The sequence below is a fragment of the Rhynchophorus ferrugineus genome, unplaced genomic scaffold (genome assembly GCF_030347505.1).
Source record: "Rhynchophorus ferrugineus isolate W39M unplaced genomic scaffold, kcgeb_rfMv2 rfM5, whole genome shotgun sequence".
Taxonomy (NCBI): domain Eukaryota; kingdom Metazoa; phylum Arthropoda; class Insecta; order Coleoptera; family Curculionidae; genus Rhynchophorus; species Rhynchophorus ferrugineus.
Window position 1 is genome coordinate 24,700,766 of NW_027472584.1, and position 20,224 is coordinate 24,720,989.

General features: G+C 29.8%; 4 protein-coding genes across 4 annotated transcripts; 2 read left to right on the top strand and 2 right to left on the bottom strand.

Annotated features, from left to right (window-relative positions):
* Nucleotides 1-510: 510 nt before the first annotated feature.
* Nucleotides 511-5,431, bottom strand: Gat (sodium- and chloride-dependent GABA transporter). The gene is made up of 10 exons (XM_076404708.1): nucleotides 5,291-5,431; nucleotides 3,311-3,769; nucleotides 3,156-3,257; nucleotides 2,546-2,729; nucleotides 2,118-2,489; nucleotides 1,935-2,059; nucleotides 1,631-1,875; nucleotides 1,373-1,576; nucleotides 804-971; nucleotides 511-744 (listed from the first exon to the last, which is right to left on the bottom strand). The coding sequence occupies exons 2-10, from the start codon at nucleotides 3,699-3,701 to the stop codon at nucleotides 658-660; spliced, it is 1,878 nt and encodes a 625-aa protein (XP_076260823.1). The 5' UTR covers nucleotides 3,702-3,769; nucleotides 5,291-5,431; the 3' UTR covers nucleotides 511-657.
* A 3,487-nt stretch (nucleotides 5,432-8,918) lies between these two features.
* On the top strand, nucleotides 8,919-11,682 carry LOC143197747 (palmitoyltransferase ZDHHC16A). The gene is made up of 8 exons (XM_076406442.1): nucleotides 8,919-9,110; nucleotides 9,172-9,319; nucleotides 9,386-9,577; nucleotides 9,629-9,746; nucleotides 9,819-10,024; nucleotides 10,081-10,186; nucleotides 10,245-10,437; nucleotides 10,496-11,682. The coding sequence occupies exons 1-8, from the start codon at nucleotides 9,067-9,069 to the stop codon at nucleotides 10,680-10,682; spliced, it is 1,194 nt and encodes a 397-aa protein (XP_076262557.1). The 5' UTR covers nucleotides 8,919-9,066; the 3' UTR covers nucleotides 10,683-11,682.
* On the bottom strand, nucleotides 11,671-15,197 carry LOC143197746 (venom protease). Its single transcript, XM_076406441.1, has 8 exons — nucleotides 14,888-15,197; nucleotides 14,147-14,299; nucleotides 13,844-13,975; nucleotides 13,635-13,792; nucleotides 12,495-12,604; nucleotides 12,186-12,439; nucleotides 11,967-12,133; nucleotides 11,671-11,907 (listed from the first exon to the last, which is right to left on the bottom strand). The coding sequence occupies exons 1-8, from the start codon at nucleotides 14,961-14,963 to the stop codon at nucleotides 11,740-11,742; spliced, it is 1,218 nt and encodes a 405-aa protein (XP_076262556.1). The 5' UTR covers nucleotides 14,964-15,197; the 3' UTR covers nucleotides 11,671-11,739.
* A 2,280-nt stretch (nucleotides 15,198-17,477) lies between these two features.
* On the top strand, nucleotides 17,478-19,621 carry LOC143197748 (uncharacterized). The gene is made up of 5 exons (XM_076406443.1): nucleotides 17,478-17,544; nucleotides 17,704-17,746; nucleotides 17,889-18,202; nucleotides 18,590-19,190; nucleotides 19,475-19,621. The coding sequence occupies exons 2-5, from the start codon at nucleotides 17,713-17,715 to the stop codon at nucleotides 19,543-19,545; spliced, it is 1,020 nt and encodes a 339-aa protein (XP_076262558.1). The 5' UTR covers nucleotides 17,478-17,544; nucleotides 17,704-17,712; the 3' UTR covers nucleotides 19,546-19,621.
* Nucleotides 19,622-20,224: the final 603 nt, after the last annotated feature.

Sequence of the window (20,224 nt, forward strand, 5' to 3'; positions counted from 1 at the left end):
TTTTTTGCTTTATTTTTCAAGATTCTTAGAAATTTCTATTAATTATTAATGAAATTTGATATATTTCGTCTTCATTTTGCTTTGATATATATGTAGAATACTAGATGGGGAATAAATAAAAGACACGATTAAGAAAAAAACCATATATTGATGAAAAAAAAGTTTACAGCTACAGCTAGAAAAAAAACGTTGGAATGGAAATATATACTGATATGCTATGACAAAGACAATAAATATTAAAATGTCCGAGGCACACAATGAAAACAATTTAAATTTAAAATATTACAAATATTACAGTTAATAATACAACTCTTATTTTAGTTAACATTAATCCTAAACAAAAACAAACAAACTAAAAATTGATATAGTTTTGGTACAACCCCTGGTATAATGGGGCAACGAGTACATCTAATTATTTATAAATACATCTATTTATTATAACTAACTCACAGTACTATGCCAATTAAGTAAGCTAGCACTAGTCAAGAAGCACGCTTTCCTTCCTGCTTGTTGTTGTATAACGTACTGGTTGACTTATACTAGTACACGGCATGATCTGTGTTAATTTTATCCTAATAATTTATCTTTCAAACACATGGGGTTATATTATTGTATAATGTGAGGATCACAATAGCCAGAATCTTTGCGTGAATGGAACTAAATGGGTGATCCTAATGCTTGAGCTTGCATTCGTGCCCTTAAAGTTTTCACGTCATCATCTATCCGAACCAATAGTCGGAATTTCTGGAAACAATACAAGATTACTTTAAAAACACCCCAGAGACGCTTTCACGTTTTCTTACAGTTTGTTTATCACCGGGTGTGGTCATCCACAGATAAATCATATACCCAGGAATGCACAACATTGACGTCAAGGCTGTGAACCAACCAAACAGATGAGCCCATAATGGAAACTCGTAGTTCAGATATTTAACTGGCGTCCATTGAACCAAATTGAAAATAAAAACACCCTAGAAAACAATTATAAATCAAATCAACTTAATATCTTTGAAATTAAGTATTTGGCACTTAATTTTAATGGTTCATGTCCGATATGTAAACAATTATTTTACGATATTTTTCCTGGCAAAAAATATATCGATATTTTTTTTAACATATTGAAGCCAATATATCGATATTTTTCGATGTTATATAATTTACGATATTATTAGGTATAAAATAAATAATAATGAATCAAATTTCGTATAAAACTTCTGATCATACAATGACGCGTTTTCTGTAAAGATTATTTGAATAAATCAAATCCTACGTTGCGAATTATGAGTTATGTCCTCGGCATAATAAAATTGCAGCAATATTCTTGTTAAATTTCGATTAGACTTTTGTGTGTCTTTTAATTTATATTACTTACGACGCATATAACGGGAGTAGCGACGGTCCAGCAGAATTTCCACCACGAAATCGGATAATATCCGATCATTTCCTTGATACCGTCATAAAATCTGTTTGTACCGAAAGCCCATGACACGGCAATACATTCGAAGAATATCAGGAACAATAAACTGAAACCGCTTACAGCGTATGAATCCAATATTTGGAATACATACATACCACCCTGTAAATTAAAATCAGCTGTGTATCATCTGGTGTAATATTTAATAAGTCTCACCTGAGAGATACAAGATAATCCAACCAAATATGAAATGAGACACACGATGGCAATGAATATTTCTTTCCTTTTTCTCAGTAGTTTTGGCCATTCGTCAATAATAGCGGTAACGAATCCTTCCATCGTACAGAACTGTGAATCCAAACCAATCAACAATATCATGAAAAAGAATAAACAAGCCCACAATGGAGAGCCGGGTAACTGGAGGACTGCTGATGGATAAGCGAGGAAAGCAAGTCCCGGACCTACAATTTCATTACATTTTAATATCTCCTATGTTACGATCGGTATCAGCAATTATAACCTGATGCTGCAACTTCAGCCACTGGTTTTTGTTGCTCGTGAGCCATAAATCCCACAACTGAGAATATTACAAATCCTGCAAACATACTGGTACTGGAATTGACAGCACAAACGATAAGAGCATCTCTGAAATATAACAATTTAATATCATTAATGTATTTTAAACGAAATCATCATCATTTACTTGTAAACGTTGTTTGTGAATTTATTGTAACTACCCAAAGCAACTAATGTACCAAGACCCAAACCATACGAGAAGAAAATTTGTGTTACTGCATCAATCCATACTTGAGATTCACTCAGTTTGTTTATATTAGGCATGACGTAGAATTTGATTCCTTCCATAGCACCTGGTAGAGTCACGCCTCTGATCAGTAAAATGGTTAGGAGAACGTATGGGAACAAAGCTGTGAAATAAACAACTTTTCCAGTCCACTTGACGCCTTTCCAAATACAGAAGTAACAAATAATCCAAACTAACAGCAGGGTACCAGCTAATTCCCATCTTATACTGCCGACGTGCTCAATTCCGTCGGAAATTTGTAAAGCTCTACGTCTAAAAATACGGATAAATGTATGATAAATAGTTATAATGAAATGTGCTAGTTTTACTCCCAAAATTCCTTTACTGGATCAGTTAATTCAGTAATAGTAACATTGTATTTATTGAGGTTACACATCTTGGATAAAGTATTATTGAGACTATATTGTTCCCAACATGTTAAAGATCCTCTGTCATATGGATTAACGCAATATTTTGTATTCCAGTAATTGTTACAATTCCTCCAGGGAACATCTAAAACATATAATTAATTAATTCGATTTAAAATAAAATAATATATATTACGATTTTCTTTTCCTTAAATTGATGGTACTATAATAGTTCCGATTTTTAACTTACAAGAGTAAAATTAATTAAAGAAAAAGTTTAGGTTCCTGCAAAAAATATGAAACGCCTACGGCTATATGATGCACACCAAAAATGTAAATTATTTAATACCATAAAGTATTAAAAGAAGGTAATAATCGAAGCGAAATTGGATATATTTTAATAGTCCTATTAATTTTTTGTATATCGTTTAAGAATTCCGGATAATTTTAACACATAAAATCTAGGGAGATTCTGCCAATAAATTTTACATTTATTTTAAAAATAATTTTCGAACGAGAATTATATTTTGTAGTTTTTAAAATTGAAATGAGGTATTAATTTATAACTTACCGGCTCTAAGTGACATGAAAAAATAAAAAATAGCCCAAGCTAAAATTACGATATAGTAAATATTCATCCAACATGACATTACCGCTGCTGCATAACCAATTCCTGAAATAAACGTATTTTTGCTAGCGTTTTATATTATTAAATAATATTAATACCTTTGAATATAGGGGCAATTTTGAATACCCCTAAACCTCCAATAGTCATCATTTGTCCTAATGCCAATTCCATGAAAAACATAGGTATCCCAGCTAAAATAAGCGTTATAAAATACGGTACCAAAAAGGCACCACCCCCATTTTTGTAGCACAAATAAGGAAATCTCCAAACGTTCCCTAATCCTATAGCTAAACCCACTACGGATAGGATGAAATCCAATTTACTAGCCCATGTTCCTCTTTCCGGTACGTCTCTATGTTTGATGAACTGTATTTGATTCACTGAATTCACGATACTAGTTAACGGAGGTAGTTCGATTTCTTCGTGTCTGTTTAAGTGAAAAGTGTTCTTGAGACAGTCATGAGTTTCAGATGATTTCCGATCTGACATCTTAATGATTTTTGCTTATCTGTGATTACGATGACTTTAAATGACGATATTGTCAGCTCATTACAAACCTGAAATGAAATTTAAACCATGTATTCGTTATATATAAATCGATACGTTTACATTTATTATTATTCTAATAACAATACAGATTCTCTGACTGATTATTTATAATATATCTTCCTGTTCATGTCAAACCCCTTGTCATTGTATGATAACATTCACGAAATATCAAATTCTATATATCAAGTTGACTGTGACTTAATGGAATCGGGTAATACAAACGGTAAAATATATTTTTAACCTTTATAATGTAAATCAAGTTGGCTTTGATTTAATTAAATTGAAAAATATTATTTGAAATCATTAGAAAAAATTGTTTTTGTTTGTTTTTGATATCAGAATATTATCGTTATGGAAATCAAGTTGGCGTTGATTTCATAATACTGAAAGAAGTATATCGTAAAATATTTTCAAAATCATTAAAAAAGAAATATTTGTTTTTAATATCGAAATATTATCATTATAGAAATCAACTTAGCTTTGAATTTTTAACACTGAAAAATGTCTATTGTAAAATATTTCTGAGATCGTTAAAAGAGAAATATCTGTTTTTGATATCAGACTATTATGATTATAGGAATCAAGTTGGCTTTGATTTTATATTACTGAAAGATGTATATCGTAAAATATTTTTGAAATCAATATAAAAGAAGTATTTGTTTTTAATATCGAAATATTATCATTATAGAAATCAACTTAGCTTTGAATTTTTAACACTGAAAAATGTCTATTGTAAAATATTTCTGAGATCGTTAAAAAAGAAGTATTTGCTACTGATATCATACTATTATCATTATTTGAATCAAGTTGGCTTTGATTTTATAAGACCGAAACATTCATAACATAAAATATTTTTAACATCATTAAAAAAAAGTTTTTGTTTTTAATATCAGACTATTAATTTAATATCAATTTGGCTTTGATTTCATAAAATTGAATATGTACAATATTTTTGTGAAATCATTTAGGAAATACAAGCGAGTTCGGCCCTTGGCAGTATATCCGAACAAAGTTTCTTCCGAATAATTTCTCTAAAAAATAAGTTTCCTTCGTAGATAAAAGCGCATCGGTGCGTGATTCTACGCGGGCTGAACTAAAATTCGAAAAGAAATCCTACCGAAATTTGTTCTATTATTTGTGTAAACATAATTTAAAACTTATTTGTTATTATATGAATTGAAAAAGTCAATAAAATACTACGTGGGTATATGTTGTATGTAATGTATACATATATCTAGGGCATTAATATTATATAACTGGCTATATCCGTTAAAAAGTTTATTTGCTTTAGTTGTTTGGTAATGCTCCCTGTTTTGTTGTTCATCAGACATCATTATTCATGTAAATTATAAATATGCCGTGCGATATAATTAAATAATTTACAATCATTGTAAAAATTATTAAAAAAAAATTTAAAATTGTATAAAAAACACCTGTCCATATAGAGATATATTTTAATTTATAGAGCGTTAAAACTGTTTTAATATAAAAATAAAATATAATATTCGTAATGCTTCTTGTAGACTTACCACTTTTCCAATGAAGATTAAAATTTCCCCTTTACACTGACAAAAAAAAAATCACAGAGTTCCAACGGCACTAATGCGTGGCTCTATCTTGCGAATTTGTCCTGCGAACTGACAACCGAATTCTGCGTTCACCGCACCGTGACTCTAAATTGTTCTTGCGATAGAGATTCTCTGGTACTGGGGACATAGAACCAGGAGAGGGAGCAATATGGGATTTTTTGGATCCATAGCCCTCTGGTGTCGCAAATTGATACTGCCTCCAAATGGTGACAAATTATATCCGGATGAGTCAAATTCATAGGAATTCCTTTTAAGATTTGTTTCCTGCTGTTTGGAACTGTTCAAATGAGCCAACTAGCTATTTGGCTCTTAGTCATTTTGGATACATTAAAATCATGTTTTAAATTAAATGATATGTCTTCTTCATGATGAAGATGAATCATCGATCACATTGTAACAATCAAGATTCTATCAACCTGGATATATCGATACCATATTTTTATTTATATTTGCTATAATTGTGTATTATGAAGCATTTGTTTTATTGGACATTTTTTAATTAATTACAACTTACATTAGATATGCTTTGTTCAATCTTAATTTACAAATTAATTTATTACTACTGTTGTGTTGTACTTGTATTAATACACAATAAAGGCGATTAATAACGAAGATTAATACATCAGTATATATTTCCCAAATTAAAATAAAACTAAACTACTTAGGCTAAAGTTAAGAATATTCTTATAAATTAAACAAGTTCGTGTAGTTGAGTCGTTTTAAGACGAAATCTTGGATCACTTAGTATATCCATTTGATTTCGAGGTCATCGAATAGCTCTTCGTTGGTTACGTAGCGATAAGCATTAGTAATTAATCGTAAAACTTTGTTTTGGTTGCGTTGATTATTTGTTCGTTTGATGTTTTAGTACAACCCCATATTTGCACCCTATAGGTCCAAATTGGTTTTATGATTGACTGATAAACCAATCTCCTTGATATCAGGTCAAGTTGAGAGTATCTTCTAACTAACCACTACAGTTGTTTGAATTTGAGTTTAATTTGCTCTGCTTTTTGTCTAACATGATGATTTCAATTTAACCTGCCATCGAGATGTATATATATTTTCTTTGCAACGTAACATTAACATGGATAGATTTGGAGCTATTAAGCTGTATTTTACAGTCTCTAATCCATTTAAAGATCTTGTTGACCGCTACTTGTACTTTTTCTACAGCCTTTGACAGATGTTTAGCGAAATAGGCCTGTAAGATCCAATTATATCTACAAGTTTGAAAAAAGCGTCTTCGACATTTTTTTAGACTGACAATAACATAATTTCTTTTCCATGATTATTGTTTGGAATTTTTTTAGTTCAACCAATTATATGTATAATAAACACTTAACATATGTTTTAATATATATTTGCTACTTACTCAATATTGAACTCAATCTTATTAAATGAAATTCTAGTAGACCTATATTTTTTTAAATATATCTGTATTAATCTGAAACATCTGTGATCGTCAGTTATCAATAAAAACAAATAAAACAATGAAACAAAAAAACATATTTTTGTATAAATTTATTTTATTATCCCAAAGTACTAAAAAACATAATATATTGTCCTATTATAGTTACACCTATTATTGCATTAGCAAAATCTTTAAGATCATAAATAAAAACATATTTATTTTCTTTTTGAACTAATCAACTCAGTATGAATGAGTATAGCTCCTTAGGATTCTTTTTTTTTTAAATGCATATAATTTATGTCATTTAAATTCTTTCAGTAGTAATCAATTAATCTAACAATAAAGAATAGTCATTATAACTACCAAATAATTTTATTAATTATAATAATAATTAAAAAATTTTTGTTAGTATAATATTAACTATTTAAATAATTTTAAGTTATTATATATTAATAACAATTACAGTACTGAAATATATTGAGTATAATAATAACGTTTATAAAAATGTTCGAATACGTTCCTGTCTTAGAGTTTGGAAGTCCTTTCCCTTTTTGCTCTATTCAGGTTTCTAATTACGCATTAATTACACGCGAAACGGTGGCTTGTTTGAAGCCGCCAATAACACGGTGTTCTTTTTTTCGAAAAAAGAAAACGGAAGTAAACAATCGGTATCGCCAGTTCCCCTCAGCGCCAGGTTACAATCATAGTCAATGATCATTATAAAGAGGGGGGCAGATTTCCTATCAGATGAGAAGGGCTAGATATAGTGATTGTTTAAAAAGTAATAATAGAAAATTATGTCTCTGTATTATATTTTTAATTATACAGTTAAATATGTAGGACACGATATTTATGGATAATCAATAATAATATTTAATACAATGATGTAATTATTTTTTTAATTAAACTGACAGTTAAAAAAAACATAAAAAAAATTAAACTTTTAAAATTTAGATAACCAATTAAACACGTGTATGTTAAAGAGTATCATTTATGAAATGTTTACAAATTTGTATACAACAAATTCTATTTTAATGTATATGCTCGATATACAATTTCTTATATAAAAAGACAAATACCTTATTTTTAGTTCAAAGCAAGGATAATTAGATGTAATTCATATTTTGTTGCTTTATAACAATTTATTATTAGTTATATTTATAATTTAATTTACTAAAATAGTGAAATAATCTTTCGATCTGCTTATTAATATTAATTATTATATGCAATTATTTAAAACGTGCACATTTTATTAATAATAAATAATATAAAAATTTATAAAAAAATATAATGGTGAAGGAGCTGACCTGTCACATGAAGAATTAATTTAGAAGAATGAGCTCTGATATTTAAATGCTGATGGGTATTATAGCACTACATCCCAGAAATCATATTTCCTGGTTAGATACATCCTCTTAATAGGGTATGAAAAGGAAATGACTGATAGCACTATAAAATATATACAAGGGATATGTGAAAGGACTTTAATTTTTTTTTATAAAGGTGTGTTTTATAAGGCTGACCTGATTAATTATATACATTTCTTTGAATTTTATCATATGCAATTTAATTTGAATGGAGATTTTGAAAATGTTGCTCAACAGAAATATATTATGTCACATTAGCTATAACATTGATTAATTTACTTTAAAATATGAATATGCCTAAATTCGTAGTTAATCTATTTGGCTTTTTAATTTGTTATTAGTAAAGTATATTTACAAATTGCGTAGGTTTTATTTTTGAATAATAAATTATTCAGTGCATATCTAAATTTCGTAACAATTACATCACGGTGGCAGTATTATATTATTTGCAACTTAATTCATAGGAATTGATATTTCTAATTTGTTGATATTAAACAAAGTAATTTATTCATTAAATGTAACCGATTTGTGTAAAATTTGTGATACGTGAGCCGCATTTTCAATTATACTGGATATATTTAGTTATAAATAATTGAACTGTAAACAATTGCCCATTTTTGCGTTATAATTCTTAAGACTTTAGAAATTAAATACAAACTTTTTTGATAGGTTTTTAATTCAATTTTTTGTTTGATGAGGAAATTTTAAATAGTGTAAAATTAGAGAGTGTAACCACTCCCACTTTGACCTTTAAGAACCACAGATTATTGCAACTTTGTAAGTTGACAACAAAGTGTTGAGGTTAGGGTCGAATTCAGATAAGTTGTTTTAAATGTAATCCAACAATAGTTAGTCTGTAAAAACTACAAATAATAATAAAAAAAAAGATGTACAACAAAATATTATGACATGACTTATTTTATCCTTCAAATATAATGGCTTGGTATTGGCGTACTCTACGTTTTGGAAAATATCTTTGGTAATTTTACTTACAATAGTAATATTTCAACAAGTAAATTGTATATTTTATTTAATTGTAGCCCCTTCATAAGAAATTTTTATTTAAAATGTCGTATCACTTACCTCTCCCTTACGTACAATCATTTTATGGATGCAAGTTATATGGCCGATGTTTGCATGGGACCTATGTTTTGGTTTGTTGATACATTTACTCATGCAATTGGAAATGTATGTTTAGACATATTTAGGTAATTAATATCATTTATGTCTTATTTAAACTGTCTCCTGTTTTAGCTTCTTGTTGGTGCTGTAATAAGTTTGACTGCAAGTGTTGTATTAATTGCGTATTGGATTGGAATTCCATTTTGGTGGAAGAAAAATCAGTATACATGTATATTCTTAATTACTCTTGGTCATTGGTTGTTATTAAATATCTGTTTTCATTATTATATGGCTTGTACAACACATCCTGGTTTCCCTCCTGAGGTACAAATAGAAATAATAATGTTTTATATTAGTGCTAATATAGTTTTCCAGGGTGAATTGATAACAGAAGCAGTAAGCATATGTAAGAAATGCATAGCTCCTAAGCCTCCAAGAACACATCATTGTTCAGTATGCAACCGCTGTATATTAAAAATGGATCATCATTGCCGTATCCTTTTCTATTATTGAAACTCTTTCTTTCTGCTTTTCTTATATACAATTTTCTTTAATATGAGAGTAGCTTGGTTAAATAACTGTGTAGGTTATAGGAACCATAGATATTTTTTCCTGTATATGGCATATATGCTAATGGGTGTAATTTATGTTATCTTTGCTGGATGGGAAATAGCTTATAATTCAATAATGTTGATAACAGAAGAATGTGATGAACCAGAACTAGAGGGTCATTCTGTTAAAATTAATAAAACAGGTGCTTTAATACCAGTGGTAATTTGTTGAATTAAATTAGTTTTGTAAAAATATCACTAATAATTTTATTTTAGACAGGAACAGTTATATTGGATTCATCATTTTTGGAAGAACATGAGCTGGAACCAGCAAATCCATATAGAAGAAAAGCTATTATATATATGGCTTTAATTAATTTGGGTATAGTTTATTTATTGTAATTTTAAAAGTATGTTATAATATATGTATTCAATTTTAGGGGTTTTATTTGCTCTTGGTGCTTTAACAACATGGCATGCTTTACTTATAACAAGAGGTGAAACAAGCATTGAGGCAAATATAAATAAAGCAGAGACGTTAAGATTAGAAGAACAAGGAAAAATATATAGAAACCCATATGATTTTGGGCCAAAAATGAATTGGGTGTTATTTTTAGGACTTACCGAAAGAAGGTTTTATAATTATGGTATTTTTTGTTTGACTTATTATTAATCTGATAATGATATTTAGAAGCTTCTGGAGACATATTTTATTACCATCTGGACACGAACCTATAGGCGATGGACTATCTTGGTCAACTATACATGATGAACAAAAGTCAATTCCTGTTGAAGAAATGTTCAAAACATGTAATGTAAAAACCAAATTTGAAAGTTATTCCAAAAATAATGTAGAGGAGGTGATATTAGATAAGTAACTACAATGAAATTCTAGTCATAATGATGAAATAACAATAATGCTGAAGGTATCATCTTAATGAAATTGGCAGATTATTGTTATTAAAAGTACATAATTTAAGGTATACAGTGTGGGATATAATGCATTTTAAATAAAATAAGCCTTTGTTTTGTGATAAATATCTAGAAATCATTTAATGAAAATATTTAGGAGTTACGACTTTAGTATTTTATTTGTATGATCTAGTTAATTTTTTTAAGTATTGACTTTAATCACTAATATTTTATGCTTAATTATTAATAATGCTTTTGATTTACAAACAGACAAAATGAGTAGTTCTTCCACAACATAATTATGACATTCTAGATATTTCATTTGGTGAGCTTCTAGGTATTTTCAAATGTTTGTAACTGAAACTGGTCACTGGCATTACTGTGATCTATTGTTCTAATTATAATTTTAATTATAAATTTTCTCAGGGCAAAAAAATCTATAGTTTTATGGAGTTCTGGCAAATATCCTTAAGATTGCATGAATATTTAATGTTCGTTATACAGTTATTGTGGCATAATGGACTACAATTGCTTGAAAAACGATCGCTTTCACTTCCATATCATCAAAAAAAAATTAAGGTGATTGCAATTTTTGTCCAAGTTCACCACCAAATTCATTCCGATCATTAATATGTAGATTATAATATAGTTGGATAAGGATTATCACTAGGGATAATACAACGACGTTTTTATAATTCTTGTCATACAAGAGTTTTGAAATTATAATTTTTGATTTTTGTACAGTTTTTAACTGTTTTTAAACGATTGTAGCTAAAATTAGGGGTACAGAGTCATTATGTCCTTATGTTTAAGTTCCCTTTTGGAGTTGGGAACACTTATTTCTCATTATCATTCATTTCATTAAGACTGTTAGTAATTGGAAGATCAATAGATAGTTACCTTTTTGTTTACTTCATTTTATGTATGGCTCAATTAGTTTTTTAAATAAAGATATTTTGATTTTATGTTTGTTTTATTTTGTATAAGTATATATTGACAATAAGGAAAATATTTTGATTATAGTTATGGCCAAATGGTTTGTTCTATCCATTTAACATAATCCGAAATTTTCGTGTAAATTGCTGGGGTATTGGTTTGGGCACATAACTTTCCAAAGGATGTCACACCAATAATATAAAATTTACACCAGTTTTGCTTATCTGTTATTACTAAAGGCCCACCAGAATCACCCTATATGGAAAAGAATATATCTAGGTGACTACATAGCTTATTTTAAAACATTTACTTACCAAACATGTATCTCTACCACCTTTTAATTCGCCAACGCATAACATACTTCTAGCTAGACCATTAGGCAACTGAGTTTTATCACTCTTAAACACTCTGTTACACTCATTCAAAGGATAAATATTAAGAGATACTTTCCTTAATTTGTTACTGTTATCTCCCGAGTAATCTAAAATAAATCAGTAAAGTACCATTGTGTAATAAAACAAATCCGTTGGTACCAGTTCGGCCCCATCCGGTGGCAATTGATACAGTCTGTTCAATAGTTTGTTTGGTATATAAACAAGCTGGCCTTATAACTTTTGTAAATTTCACTGTTTTTTTCGTTGACAGCAGAGCTATATCATTATACTTTTCAGGATATTTGTATTCTGGATGAGGGATTATATTATCAACTTCATAATCAACATGTTCAGAATCATCCGTTCGTAGATAATCTAATTCTCCCAAACGGATTGTTTTTGGTTCACCATCACTACAATATATGAATTTAGTTTAAGATTAGGCGTCTTTCTTTTTAATAGTCTTACTCTCGTGAAAATGTACAGTGTGCTGCCGTTACAACCCATTTTTCACTAATCAGCGTCCCGCCACACCTCCATTCCAACTCTCCTTCATCAGAGATAAATCCAATTAAAGCCTTAAAACAGGAAAAAAATATTACGGTATTTTTTTATAATTTGATTTGAGTTTGCTCGAGAAAATATTTTAAAGTACATATTTGTGCTAAACATTCCTGTATAACTCATCAAAATTAGTTCACAAATTAATTAGTTTAAAAAAATATTTAAAATAAGACGCAGGTTTAATTAAATACCTTTGGTGAAGATATTGTGATTGCTTATACAGTTAGATGATGTAGTTGATTTGAAATGGTAATGAGATCCTGAAAGTTGAGCCATATCGAGAGAGAGAGAGATGTTAGAGGTCCTATGACAACCAAATAAGACGGTAGCTTCTTGATAATCCTGGTTCAATGTCTGTTGAAATTGGCCTTGTATTAAACTGTGATGATTCAACGTTATAATTGTGAATCCCTTGATTAATAAGAATGAAACTGACCCATCCAGTCATCGAATTGTTATACAAGATGAGGAATTAACTTATTTATTTATTATTAATGGATTATAATAAACAATAGCCAAAAGGCACTTCATTCAAAACAAATAATGACAGTTTGGTGGACTATTTTTTAGAGAACAAAAATTGCAAGTATTAGATGGGAGGTTTGACCGCATCCATAATACAATTTAAACATTTTTTAATGCGGTTATTAGTAATACTGTTTTCGACATATATTTTGTTGAATAAACGGTTCAAAATTGAGACTTTTTCTTTGCTTCGAGAGACCAATATATTTATAATCGTGGTATGTTATTATTTTTGAAAAGTTGTTCTATCCAATGATAAATAGACCAGATAGATAATAGATGTTATAAATGGCTCAATAACTTTTAGTCAACGAAGAAAATAACTTATTTTATGATTGGAGTCATTGTCAACATGTGCTTTAATTCCATAAAGTTTTATCAACATCTGTAAATATTATCACTTACGTTATCGCTGAATTGTATTAAATAATGAATGAAATAACTTTGAATTCTAATATTACTCATATATAACAAAAAATTCAAATTAAGTGATTAATAAATGGAATAAATTTTATTTACCATGAAAGGAAATTCTCCTTTATCAGCAGGCGTTCCTCCAACAATTAGTGGTGAACTATCCCAACATTTACTCACATTAATAGCGATGGGTTCGGTGTGTGTAACTAAAGGAATGACTTGCACAACATCAGTTATGTATTTGGAGTATTCATAGCATTCTAAAATATTTAATTTTAGTCATATTAAAAAGGCATTATTATAATGAGTACTTTGTTCGCTTTTGGTGGTTGGTTTAGAGACGGGTCCAATATTTGGTTGAATATTGGTAGGACCATCGGGAAATATAATTTCGTCTTCGTTATTTAAAAATGAATTATCGTTTGGTTGTGGTACGACATCGCCTAAAAGAGTAATTGAAAAAAATATTAAATACTTTTACTACGCACCTCATTAATATCGTTAATTCGGTTTTACCGAACACTTTAAGAGTTGGGTTGGGCAGGTAAAAGTAACTATTACGTTTGATTTGTATGTTCATAATCATATGTATATAGATTAATAGTGTAACTTACTTTCACAACAAACAATTGGCGTTGTTAATTGATGAAATCCACATAGAGTTGGAGGAATTCCTTTTCGGGCTTGCGCCTCCACTTTAGGGCAGTTAAAGGAGAGTTTACATATTCCCGGATCACCAGTTGTTGTTATTGTACAACGTTGACCAACTGAAACGATTTTAGCTAGGATATTATTATATAAAAAAGATATCTTATATTTTGGAAAAAGAAAAAATCCGGACGATTTTTGTGGTCATAGTTTTATAATAATCGTTTTCACCGATACTGTGGTATTGCTACTGCGGGAATACCAACAAATCCGAATCAGAACTAAATTGTAAATCTAATTGTAAATAACTAAATAATAACTGATAAATCTAACAATTAAATATATATATATATTCCTAATATTAATAAATTATAAATATTTGAGCACAATATAAATACTAAGCGAGAAGTGATTTATTGCTGTTTTGTGAATAAACTTGAAATACTTACTAAATCCGGATTATATTTAAATTATAAAAGGTTTAATGAAGATCAAAACGATTGTGTTATAAAATTTGTAAATTTTATTGCTGACCTTCAAGTTTTCCATAGATTATTACAATTTTAAAAATATCTTTTAATTAACTTAACTAATCGTTCAATATTAATTCACAAACAATTTAATTGTATAGACGGAAAAACGATGAACACAACATAGCTTGCAGTAATATAGCATATATTTAATAGATTTAAAACATAAATATTTACCATTTTGAGTTTGACAGCTGGTTGAAAATAAGAACACTAAGTACACTTTCGCGAACAGTCTAGAGTTAATTTTCATGATAATTGCTAACGCTCCTACAGCCCAGACTTATCATCCAAGCATATTGACTGCATGCACAACGTATACTCGCTGTATTCTCGATGAAATTTGTCTTTATTTCTTTTTAAGGCTACGAGATACAGGTTATACTTAGAATTTCAAGTTGCTCGACGATACACGGTCACCAAACCACACGTCTAACCATCGTTTAATAAATAGTCGATTTTGTTTTGCGTATATATAAATGACTTGGCTATAACCTAATAATAATTACTGAAGAATTTACATGTTGGTTGGTTTTTAAACTTTGTCCCACGTAGCATTGTTGTGACAGATATCATAATTTGTTCCCTATTGTTTTGATTTTTAATACTATACTTTACGTCCGTTAGTACCGTTTTGTTAGTACGCTAGCACTATCTCTCTTATTTTTAGGGTTCATTTTTAGGCTTAATACATTTGTCTTTTCAGTAAAATAAGTATTTTTGTTATATTTAAAACAAATATAACGTGATAATTTAATTAAATATAATTTACCGAAGATAGTTACCTGGATTAATTAATGTATTGAGAATTTGACACAAAAATATATTATTCAAAAATAAAATTACCAAATATTCTTATTATCCTTCAAAACAATTGATTACAACATTAATTATCGAAAGAATGTCTTACGTAAAAGACCTTAATTTGTCAAGTGACAGTAGGTGATGTATAACAGACCGGAAGTTAATTATTATAATTAGTAAGGGCGTAGACGTTTTAGGAATAAGATTTTTGACGTTTATTGTGAACGTACAGATAATCCTTCTTTCACTATCGCGAAAAGAAAAAGTATCGATCAATCTGAAACGAACACATGCATATTTTTGCTTATTACACACAGACTTTTTTATTTTAATCCTTTTAAAATTAATAGGATATTTTAAAATAAATAAAAACTAATAGAATATTAATTTTATAATATCTTTTTGATGGTTTATAGTTGAATGGACGTAATTATTTAAAAATATTTTTTATAGAATGGAATTTTTGTATCATATATCAGATATATCTATGAATATATTAGCCTTTGGTAAAAAAGGAAATATATTCCATTAATGACTATAGCATTCTACACAAGAGCCAGGAAAAGGTCAACTCATGCTATGTTTTTCCTGTGAATCAAATAATTGAAAATAGTTAATAAATAAATGAATCATGAAAATGAGTAGTTAAGAAAGGACATAATGTATATTACGAAATTTCAGTTTGACGTATATTGCGCAAACCAAAGCTGAATTGTGGGATATTTAGTAAAGCCAACATTTATATCTTAAAAAATAAGACAAAAATATTTCAACAACAATTGCAGTTTAGCGCAAAATTGGTTTTTTAAAAACATTTTGCAAACGTTATTTCTTGGTCTCTTTTCGCACCGTCAAAGTTATTTATTCTTCGTTATTTGCATAAACGATATTAATTTTACTAATCATTAACAATGACTAATAATAATAATAATTAATATTTGTTAAAAATAATAATTGTACATTAAATGACAATTTAGCCGGCTTGGGGCGCAGTGGTAAAGGGGGTAGGACGGTCCTCCTACTGTTGCGATAGCCGCGGGTTCGAATCCTGCTGGGGCATGGTCGTAAATTTATGTTTGTGATTGTTTAAAATTTGTGATTGTTCTAGGCAAGAGTGTAAAATCCGACAAGGAATAACCATCCCAGTCACGCCAGTAACCAGGCTGGGTAAGACCGGATGTTTTCTGGAATGATTTCTAAAGTTGGTCATTCGCCAGTCGGTAGGCTTAATGCTGAGGACCGTGGTTCGGCGCCTACGTTAAACTTTAGGTCTAGTCCAGATAAACCCATAGTTGGTAAAAGGATCCTTTAATATATATATATATATATATATATATATATATATATATATATATATATATATATATATATATATAAATGACAATTTAAAAATAGTTGAATTGATTTAAATTATTCTATTTATTATCGTGGAATGTCATTATTTGTAAATATTTTATCAATCGTGATTTATTTGAATCGAATAAGATTTAGTAATAAAATTAATAAGTACCTGATGAATGACCTAAACCAAATGTTATTACTAAGTATAATATTTTGTAAAATTTAATTTTAAAATACAAAAATGTTAAAATTGTCAATTTAAATGACATTGACACATATCGAAACGTTTATTACGGAATATTAAGAGAGAAAAAATGAATGTAATAAAAATAATTTGGTTAACAGCTTTTTAGTTCGCATATGATACTTAAGGTATTGTTAAGCTGAATTATTTTTATATAAGGTGAAATCTTTAGTGTCCAAAACCGCATAACAGCTCTTAGAAAAACGCCAAGCAAAAAATTTTGCTATAATCAATTCGATACCTAAGTTGTTCCAATTCGTGCACTTCCCCGACATCGAAAAATAAAGCACTAATCGTTTGGTTTCTCTCTTTTTGTCGATTATTTTTGTTTCGCGCCCAACATTTCGTCCCCCCTATTTCACGGGCTAACTATAAAACTGGGAATTGGTCAATTTCTTACAGTCCTCCATTTGATTTTATTACAACAAGGAATTGTATATCTTTGGTATGTTTTGTTTTGGTATTATACAGTGATATGTGACTGTGTTTGAATAGTGCATTTTTGTGAAATATTCGTTTTTTATCACACGCCTTTTTTCAATCGACAATGTTGATTCGTAATTAGATTAATATAAGAGAGTAATATTTCGATTTTTATTTTCAGCTAAGGAAAATGTTACTCAGAGTATTCATTACTACCCTCTCATGTAAGTTCCTGTAGTGTTTATTAAATTTGATTAATTTTTTCCACATTTATGTTTTCATGAAAAGAAAAATATATTTTGTAGATGGCCATGAAAATATAAAAACTATGCCCTGATTATTTCATAATTTATTAATTTGTTTCAGTAATATCATCTTCTTTTGCTCAGTATGATGATGTACTGGGTAACTTTAACATCGAGTATCAAACTGATATTCAAACCGGAGGTGGTGCTGCTGCAGGAGGTGGAGGTGCAGTAGGAGGAGGTAAACAACAAGCTCCGGTTCAGCCAGCTGCCCCAGCAGGAGGCAGACAACAAGGTCTCAGTGTTGGGAGCAGTTTGAGGACCATCGCAGAAGGATCATCCAACACGGCAAGAGATGCTGTCAATAATCAAGATGCAGCTGGATTCCAAGCCGCCTATGTTGCTAAGAATACCTTGGCTCAGTCGGCAGCTGGAGTAAGAATAATTTTTTACTAACATTCGCGGATTTCCTATTAAGTATTTATTTTTTTCTTAACCATATATTATTTTAAATATTAATTTATCTATAAATAGTTTTTTTTATATATTTTAACGGATGAACGTATCCGACTTTGTGTCTATCTCAGTTGAGAAATTCAATTATATTATTTAATTACCTTATGGCTTCGGGCTTCGAAATTTTTGTTGCAACTTTTACTGCGTTTTTTAGATTGTCAATAAAATACAGAGTTTAAAGAAAACCTTTCTCTTGGGCCGGTAAAATAAAAAAAAGACTAAACCAGATGAAAGTGAATGTGATATTACCATAAAATTTTCGGTCTTAATTATCCGGGTGTTATGACACACGTTTTTTTGTTACAGGCTTCAGCGACCGCACAAGCTGCCTTAGCAGGAAAACAAATTATTCTTCAGGGATTGGAGCAACAATTTAGGGACGCTCAGCAAGGCCTTATGGGTGAACAACAACAATTAATGCAGGCGCAGAGATCAGCTGATTCAGCAGCTCGTGCGGCTCAAGAAGCTCGCGCTCACGTTAATGTCTTGCAGCAAAGTTTGAATGCCGCTCAAGCTGCCGCTGACCGCGTTACTCAAGCTGCATCCGAGGCAGCTGGTGAATTAGCTGCGCAACAAGCTATGGTGGGTGCAGCCATGCAAAGAGTAGATCAGGTCGCTGCACAATTGAAGAGCGTTCGTATTGACTTCCAAGCTACTCAAAACGCAGCACAAAAAGCCCAAGCTGCCGCTCAGATCGCAGCTGCCAACGCTGCCGCTGCTGCTGCTCAAGCTGCGGCTGGATTGGCTAAAGCAGCTCAACTTCCTCCACCACCACCACCACCACCAGCAGCAGCACCAAAAGCTAACGGAGGATCTGCAGGAAACGGTGGAAAGAGTGGTGGTGGTGGTGGTGCCGCTGCAGCTGGCGCTGGTGCCGGTAGTGGTACTAAATCTGGAGGCCAAGGAGGTAAAGGAAAAGCAAATGCTAAATATGAACGCGGCTATTACAAAAAATTCGATTATGAACGATAATAAGATTTCGTTAAATTTACTGTTTTTATACTTTTTGTTTAAATAAATACCAAAAACATTATTAACACGCTTTTTTAATATAACAGCTTAACAATGTCCTGGCTCCAAATCTTTTTCAACGGCTAAATTGTTATTAATATTTTTTGGGAATGGCTTGATTAACACGTAACATCTAACCACATTGGACCGTTCTGGATAATTTTGGATTTTATCATCTAGGATTGCTTCGTTCCGTACCTGTCCTTGGAAATATTGTTGACTTCTTCAGGCCATTTGAGGGGCACCTATGAAAATAAATAATTGTTTAAATTATTGTAAGGCAGTAAAGACTGACAAAAGCCGTACAAATAAAATTATTTTTATATATTTTATGCATTTTTATTTACATTAGGTTTTTTTAAGAATTGATGGTGTGTTATGTTTTGACATTTGTAGATCTGTTGATATATGTTGGAGGATACGACCTTTTATATCCACAGGGACACGTTAACTTATTTTTTTAAAAATAAAATAACTATCATTTAAAACTATGTACCAATATAATATTTTCAATAAAATTATCAAAAAGAAACCAATACTGAGCTCACCTTAGACATGCATACATTTCTGTTACTTTATTTTCAATTTGGTTTTACGGTATTTGGTTGCAACATCATTGAAAATGTAGAACTTTCTTTACTGAAAAACGTCAACATTTTTTATGTTATTGTTTGATTATTTAATCAATAAGTAACAGTGTTGTAACAGTTACGATTAAAAGTGTTTAGTTATAAAAAATGGCCCACTTCTACTTTTCTTATAAGTTTTAATAAATATTTGACATGTATTATGAAATTCTTGATTAAAATTTAACCCACTTATCATTTACAATTTCTTTTAGATATTATTTATGATTTAATTTACAGATATTTAAACTATTTTTTAATTTATTCATCTTTTTCACAGCGCCATCTTTGTATAAATTTGTTG

Coding starts and splice junctions, on each gene's coding strand:
- LOC143197746 (XM_076406441.1), bottom strand. CDS start 14,963: ATGAAAATTAACTCTAGACTGTTCGCGAAAGTGTACTTAGTGTTCTTA. Junction 14,300..14,887: donor CAGCTGTCAAACTCAAAATG/GTAAATATTTAT, acceptor AAATCGTTTCAG/TTGGTCAACGTTGTACAATA. Junction 13,793..13,843: donor AACCACCAAAAGCGAACAAA/GTACTCATTATA, acceptor TAAATATTTTAG/AATGCTATGAATACTCCAAA.
- Gat (XM_076404708.1), bottom strand. CDS start 3,701: ATGTCAGATCGGAAATCATCTGAAACTCATGACTGTCTCAAGAACACT. Junction 3,258..3,310: donor AATTGCCCCTATATTCAAAG/GTATTAATATTA, acceptor CGTTTATTTCAG/GAATTGGTTATGCAGCAGCG. Junction 2,060..2,117: donor TTCACAAACAACGTTTACAA/GTAAATGATGAT, acceptor GTTATATTTCAG/AGATGCTCTTATCGTTTGTG.
- LOC143197748 (XM_076406443.1), top strand. CDS start 17,713: ATGTTACTCAGAGTATTCATTACTACCCTCTCAT. Junction 17,747..17,888: donor ATTCATTACTACCCTCTCAT/GTAAGTTCCTGT, acceptor AATTTGTTTCAG/TAATATCATCTTCTTTTGCT. Junction 18,203..18,589: donor TGGCTCAGTCGGCAGCTGGA/GTAAGAATAATT, acceptor TTTTTGTTACAG/GCTTCAGCGACCGCACAAGC.
- LOC143197747 (XM_076406442.1), top strand. CDS start 9,067: ATGGCTTGGTATTGGCGTACTCTACGTTTTGGAAAATATCTTTG. Junction 9,578..9,628: donor ATCCTGGTTTCCCTCCTGAG/GTACAAATAGAA, acceptor ATAGTTTTCCAG/GGTGAATTGATAACAGAAGC. Junction 10,025..10,080: donor CAGGTGCTTTAATACCAGTG/GTAATTTGTTGA, acceptor ATTTTATTTTAG/ACAGGAACAGTTATATTGGA.